The sequence below is a fragment of the Cyclopterus lumpus genome, chromosome 10 (genome assembly GCF_009769545.1).
Source record: "Cyclopterus lumpus isolate fCycLum1 chromosome 10, fCycLum1.pri, whole genome shotgun sequence".
NCBI lineage: Eukaryota > Metazoa > Chordata > Actinopteri > Perciformes > Cyclopteridae > Cyclopterus > Cyclopterus lumpus.
In genome coordinates this window covers 752,429-759,498 of record NC_046975.1, presented here as the reverse complement: position 1 = coordinate 759,498, position 7,070 = coordinate 752,429, and the positions used below count along the sequence as shown (strand labels likewise).

Here is a 7,070-nt window from a genome sequence, read left to right as displayed (position 1 = left end):
AATAAGGTGCAATGGAGAGATGTAAATTCATCCATAAGGAGAGAGAGAAGAGGAGATAGGTGCTCAGTGTATCCTAAAACATCCCCCAGCAGCCTATAAGCCTATAGCAGCATATCAAGGGGCTTGACCAGAGCAAACCTGATTCAGCCCTAACTATAAGCACTATCAAACATGAAAGTCTTAAGTCTATTCTTAAATGAGGTGACTGTGTCTGCCTCACAGACTGAAAGTGGAAACTGGTTCCATAAAAGAGGAGCTTGATAACTGAAGGCTCTTGCTCCCATCCTACTTTTTAGGACTCTAGGAACCACAAGTAGCCCCGCATTTAGTGAGCGCAGCTCTCTAGTGGGGCAATATGGTACTACAATCTCCTTAAGATATGATGGTGCATCACCAATCAAGGCTTTGTAGGTAAGGAGAAGAATTTTAAATGTGATTCTTGATTTTACAGGGAGCCAGTGCAGAGCAGCTAATACAGGAGTAATGTGATCTCTTTTCTTAGCTTTTGTGAGTACACAAGCTGCAGCATTCTGGATTAACTGGAGGGATTTAAGAGACTTATTAGAACAGCCTGATAATAAGGAGTTGCAGTAATCTAGTCCGGAAGTAACAAACGCGTGAACCAGCTTTTCTGCATCTTTTTGAGACAAGATGTGCCTGATTTTTGAAATTTTACGTAGATGAAAAATGCAGTCCTTGAGATTTTCTTAATGTTCAAAGTTCAAAGTTAGCTTTATTGTCACTTCTTCCATTTGTGCAAACATACAGAAGATCTGAAAGTACGTTTCTCTCTTGTCCAACATAAAGTGATTGTAGTAATAATAATAATAATAAAAGTAATAAAGTGCAAACAGCTAACAACAACAACAACAAAGAACATGTAAACAATATATAAAGCAGCATTTGACATATGAGTCTACTTTAGGAGTGGGGAGAGAGTTCAGCTTCCTGACAGCCTGGTGGATGAAGCTGTTTGACAGTCTGGTGGTGGGAGCCCGGAGGCTCCGGTATCTCCTCCCAGAGGGCAGGAGGCTGAAGAGACCGTGTGAGGGGTGGCAGGAGTCGCTCACAATCATAGTCACTTGGCGGGTGAGGCGGGTGTTATATATGTCCTGCAGGGAGGGGAGGGGAGGGGGGGGGAGTGAGGCACCGATGATGCGTCCAGCTGCGTTCACTATGCGCTGCATGGCTTTCCTGTTGTAGTCAGTGCAGCTTCCGCCCCACACAGTGATGCAGTTGGTCAGGATGCTCTCAATGGTGCCACGGTAAAAGGTGCACATGATGGGTGGGGGGGTTCTTGCCTTCCTCAGCTTCCGGAGGAAGTAGAGGCGCCTCTGTGCTTTCTTTGCCAGGGATGTTGTGTTGGCTGTCCAGGAGAGGTCTTCACTGATGTCCACCCCCAGGAATTTGGTGCTGCTCACTCTCTCTATGACAGCACCATTGACTGTCAGTGGTGGGTGTTCAGTGTGGCCTCTCCGGAAGTCAACAACAATCTCCTTGGTCTTGCTGTTGTTTAGAAGGAGGTTGTTGTCTCCGCACCACGTGGTCAGAAGACTGACCTCCTTCCTGTAGTGAGTCTCATCATCCTTGGTGATGAGACCAACCAGAGTTGTGTCGTCTGCAAACTTGACCATGTGGTTGGTGCTGTAGGTGGTTTTGCAGTCGTGAGTCAGCAAGGTGAAGAGCAGTGGACTGAGCACACAGCCCTGAGGGGCCCCTGTGCTCAGTGTGATGCTGCTCGAGGTGTTGTTGCCCACACGTACTGCTTGTGGCCTCTCACTGAGGAAGTCCAGCAGCCAGTTACACAGCGAGGTGTTGAGCCCCAGCTGGTCAAGTTTGCAGATGAGTTGTTGTGGGATTATGGTGTTGAATGCTGAACTAAAGTCTATGAACAGCATTCTCACATATGAGTCTTTTGTGTCCAGGTGGGTGAGGGCTGGGTGGAGAGCAGAGCAGATTGCATCCTCCGTGGACCGTTTGGCACGGTATGCAAATTGGAAAGGGTTCAGGGTGGGTGGGAGAATGGATTTGATATGTGACATGACTAGTCGTTCAAAGCACTTCATTATTATGGGGGTAAGTGCCACTGGACGATAGTCATTAAAGCCGGACGGAGTGGGTTTCTTTGGCACAGGTATGATGGTGGTGGCCTTGAAGCACGTTGGAACAACAGCTTGTCTCAGAGAAGTGTTAAAGATATCCGCAAGGACATCCTTAAGCTCCTCTGCGCAGTCCTTCAACACACAACCAGGGATGTTGTCTGGACCTGTTGCCTTGCGGGTGTTGACATTGGAGAGTGTCCTCTTCACGCTGGCAGCAGACAGGCACAGGACCTGATCGTGGGGAGGGGGTGGAGTCTTGCATGGACGTGTGCCGTTTTGTGCTTCAAACCGTGCAAAGAAGCTGTTGAGGTCATTTAACAGAGAGATGTTGTTGTCGCAGGTCTGTGGCTTGGGTTTGTAGTCCGTAATGGTCTGAATGCCCTGCCACAGGCTCTGTGTATCTCTGTTGTCTCTGAAGTGCGAGGTTATCTTGTTTGTGTAGTCTTGTTTTGCCTTCCTGAGGCCGTGGGACAGGTTGGCTCTCGCTCTTCTCAGGCCAGTTTCATCCCCGGCTGTGAAGGCCTTGTTTCTGGCCCTCAGCAGCCGATGGACTTCCCCTGTCAGCCACGGCTTCTGGTTAACCCGAGTGGTGATGGTCTTTATGTGGGTCACATCATCCATGCACTTAATAATGTGGGAGTTAAAGGACAACTCCCGGTCAAAGATAACGCTGAGATTCTTTACAGTGGTGTTAGATGCCAGGGCAATGCCATTTACAGAAACCACATCACCAGATAATTGATCTCTGAGGTGTTCAGGGCCCAGTAAAATAACTTCAGTTTTGTCTGAGGAAGTTGCAGGTTGTTTTTATGTCTTTTAAGACATTCTTGTATTTTAGCGAGTTGGTTGGTCTCCTCTGGTTTGATCGATAGATATAAATGAGTATCATCTGCATAGTAATAAAAGTTGATGGAGTGTTTCTTGATAATGTTGCCCAAAGGAAGCATATAAAAGGTAAATAAAATTGGTCCAAGCACAGAACCTTGTGGAACTCCGTGATTAACGTTGGTGGTCATTGAGGCTTCATCGTTTACAAATACAAATTGAGATCGATCTGATAAATAGGATTTAAACCAACTTAGTGCGGTACCTGAAATGCCAATCGACTGATCCAGTCTCTGTAATAGGATGTCATGGTCAATGGTGTCGAACGCAGCACTAAGATCTAACAAAACAAGTACAGAGATGAGTCCTTTATCTGATGCAATTAGGAGGTAATTTGTAATCTTCACCAGTGCTGTCTCTGTGCTGTGGTCTTTTCTAAATCCTGACTGAAACTCCTCAAATAAACTATTCTGATGTAGAAAGTCACACAATTGATTTTCGACTACTTTCTCAAGGATCTTAGAGAGGAAGGGAAGGTTAGAGATTGGTCTGTAGTTAGCCAACACCTCTGGATTAAGAGTGGGCTTTTTCAGGAGAGGTTTAATTACAGCTACTTTGAAAGAATGTGGTTCATGGCCTATTAGCAAAGACACATTAACAATATCCAACAGAGAGGTGCCAATTAAAGGCAACACGTCTTTAAGCAGCCTCGTTGGGATGGGGTCTAAGAGACAGGTAGACGGTTTAGAAGTAGAAACCGTTGAGGACAATTGGTCTAGGTTGATGGGAGAGAAGCCATCCAAATATACACCAGGGCATACAGCCGTTTCCAAGGCCACTCCTCTTGACAGATCGGCAGTAGTTGAGGGCAAGAGATCATCAATCTTGCCTCTAATAGTTCAAATCTTTTCATTAAAGAAGTTCATGAAGTCATTACTACTGAGGTCTATAGGAATACACGGCTCCACAGAGCTGTGACTCTCTGTCAGCCTGGCTACAGTGCTAAAGAGAAACCTGGGGTTGTTCTTATTTTTCTCTATTACTGATGAGTAATAGGCTGCTCTGGCATTACGGAGAGCCTTTTTATATGTTTTAAGACTATCTCGCCAAACTAGGCGTGATTCTTCCAGATTAGTGGAACGCCATATACTTTCAAGCTTTCGTGATGTTTGCTTTAGGTCGCGGGTCTGAGGGTTATACCAGGGAGCAAACCTCCTTTGCCTCACTGTCTTTTTCTTCAGTGGGGCTATCGAATCTAGTGTCATTCTCAGTGAGCCTGTAGCACTATCGACAAGATGATCAATCTGGGACGGACTAAAGTTAGCACAGGAGTCCTCCGTCACTTTGAGACGTGGTATTGAATCAAATGCAGAAGGAATCGCTTCTTTAAATTTAGCTACAGCACTGTCAGCTAGACATCTGATGTAGAAACTTTTGACTAACGGTGTATACTCCGGGAGTATAAACTCGAAAGTTATGAGGTAATGGTCTGACAGAAGAGGGTTCTGTGGGAACTGCTTTACTGTTGTTCTGCTTTACTTTTTCAAACTCAAACTTTGCAGAGAGACTGGTCCCATATTGTGCTATGATCTGTGGTTTGTGACCTTTGCTGTGCATCCTTCCGAGTTTGGGTATGTTATTTCGAGCAGAAACCTCGAAAATAGGTCGGTGTTTAAAAGGTTAAGCCTTTTTAAGTTTTTTTTTCAAGATTCAGCTTTGACAGTCCTACAAGTTAAAAGATATATATATATATATATATATATATATATATATATATATATATATATATATATATATCATTATTAATTTAAAATGTGTTTCTTAATGGGCCTTTTATAAATACCAAAATAGGCTAAATATTATTTTCTTGGTACAAACCAAGCAATTGTATGTAAAATCAGACATTAAGCACCTCAATATAGCCCGACTGGAATGATCCCTTGTTTCATAATTACAATTATTATTTTTTCTGCGACTGCCCTGATTAAACTGTGAGATTGAATCAGGCTCCTTTGGTCCAAACAGTGAAGAGTCGGCTATTCAGGGTCAGCCGTGTACAAAACTCAAAGACACGAGAGAGTAACAGAAACAGAAAGAGTGTGAGTGTTTGCATGATCATCATGATTGAAGCCTGATTTATGCAGTTTGTACACACACACACACTCACTCTGCTTCTACATATAAGTAATTGGCAGTGTCATAATTCACACCTGACTCATAACTCAGTGCAGTTATGTTAGTGCTGAGGGATTCATGCCCTTCAGGGTGTGTGCTTGTTGAGTGTGTGCGTGTTTGTGTAGGGGGTGTGAAAGAAACCGAGATAGAAGAGAGGGATTGAAATAACAAATTTCATGACAGACAAAAAGGATTTGATTGCATGTGAGCTGACAGTGAAGGTACAATTATGCCACTAAAGAAGTGACGCGTGAATCACACAACATCATACACATTAACAAAGGGGACTTTGTGGGAAATGTTTTGCACAACACCAAAGCATAAATGTGCACTAAAATCTGGAAAACATTAATAATATGTCTAAAGCACATGTGATAGGTGATACAAAATGTGTGGCTCTCACAGTGGGAACACTGAGGCAAGCATAGCTCTAGCATTAGCTGTGAGCAAAAACTGATTTGTAGCTAGTCAAGAGTGAAACTTTGAACGTGGCAATGCATGATGGAAAGACTAATAATAGAGGATTGAGATAAGATGTACCAATGTACTTTATAGAATATTCCAGGTGCATAATAAATTGAATCTGATGTAAAAGTTGTTGTTGTTAAATGGGATTGCATTTGTTTTAAAAGCATTCTGAAATCATCCAGTGGGTATAACTGATTTAATATCTTTTTCTAGACTTTCCCTGGATTTTCAAGCAGGGTTCAGAATTGCATGGATTTCAATTCAATTCAGTTTATTTCCTTGCGTCAAGCCAGTTAAAATGCTCTTTCACCAACAAAGACCATGGCAAAAGCAATATGTTTACAGGTGGTTTATTGCGAGATGGAACAAGAGGGTTGGATTAAGGAAGCGGAAAGGGGTTCGGGGGATGGTGAGATGAGTAGGGGAGCAGGAACGAGAAAGGTTGAGGGGGTTGTGGAAAGAGGGTTGGATGGGTGCAATGAGGAAACGGCGGTAGTGGAGACTCGTGAGTGGGGGCCATCTCTTCAGAAGCTCTGGTGGTGCAGAGTCCCCCATTGTTCCGGAGTCAAGTGGGAGAAAGAGAGGAAAAAGGAAGACAAGAATGTGGTTCGGGGGAGGGATGGATTGGAACTGAGTCAAAGAAAAAGTGAACAGGTTGGTTGTGCTTCAGTTCTTAGAGTGGTCTTCATTCCCAAAATGTTTAATAAATCACCATTCTTCGTCCCTAGTGACCTCTTCACCTCTAGCTTTTACCACCCATAGAGCCCAAATAATTACCATGGTAATCCTGAGCCTCAATATTACTATCAGAATTACTCTTATAGATTTTTGATTTTTTTTTAAAGAAAAAAACAATTTTTGCAGAAACTCAAATAATATAACTTCAGCGAAACTTATTTCTACAGCCAGGCATCCATCCTCTGTTTCAGTTAAACCTAGTTCTGTCCCCAACCTATTCTACCTTTATTAGAGATGATGCACTTAAATATTCACATTCAATGAATGACAGAAAATGATGAATAATTAGTAGGCATGGACCACGATCCAGATTTCCATGAAACAGAAGGAGAAGGGGGAGGGGGCATCAGCAGGACCATGGCAGGGGGCAGGGCCACGGAGGCAGGAGGCTGGCCCACCAGGCAGGAGGCATCGCAAAGGAGGCACAGAGAAGGAGGCAGGGCCATTGGGAAGGAGGCCAGGTCCAGGCCAGGGGCTGGATGCAGGAAGCAGGGGCAAGGTATCAGGACCAGCTTCAGACACAGCCAGGTCCAATGGACCCCAATATGCAAAAAAGGCACAAAGACTCCGGGGAAGAAGTAAAGTAGAGACGTAAAGGAGAGAGAGAAGAGGAGATAGGAGCTCAGTGTATACTAAAACATCCCCCAGCAGTCTATAAGCCTATAGCAGCATATCTAGGAGCTTGACCAGGGCAAACCTGATTCAGCCCTAACTATAAGCACTATTAAAGAGGAAAGTCTTAAGTCTATTCTTAAATGAGGT

The 7,070-nt window shown here is 43.9% G+C and overlaps 1 protein-coding gene across 1 annotated transcript; it reads right to left on the bottom strand.

Moving 5' to 3' along the window:
- Window positions 1-170: 170 nt before the first annotated feature.
- Window positions 171-4,544, bottom strand: LOC117737895 (the record flags this gene model as incomplete). The annotated part of the gene is given in 4 exon segments (XM_034544142.1): window positions 171-695; window positions 2,715-2,896; window positions 2,899-4,449; window positions 4,532-4,544. Coding segments are annotated over 4 exon segments (2,271 nt in total), but the record flags the coding sequence as incomplete, so codon positions are not given.
- Window positions 4,545-7,070: the final 2,526 nt, after the last annotated feature.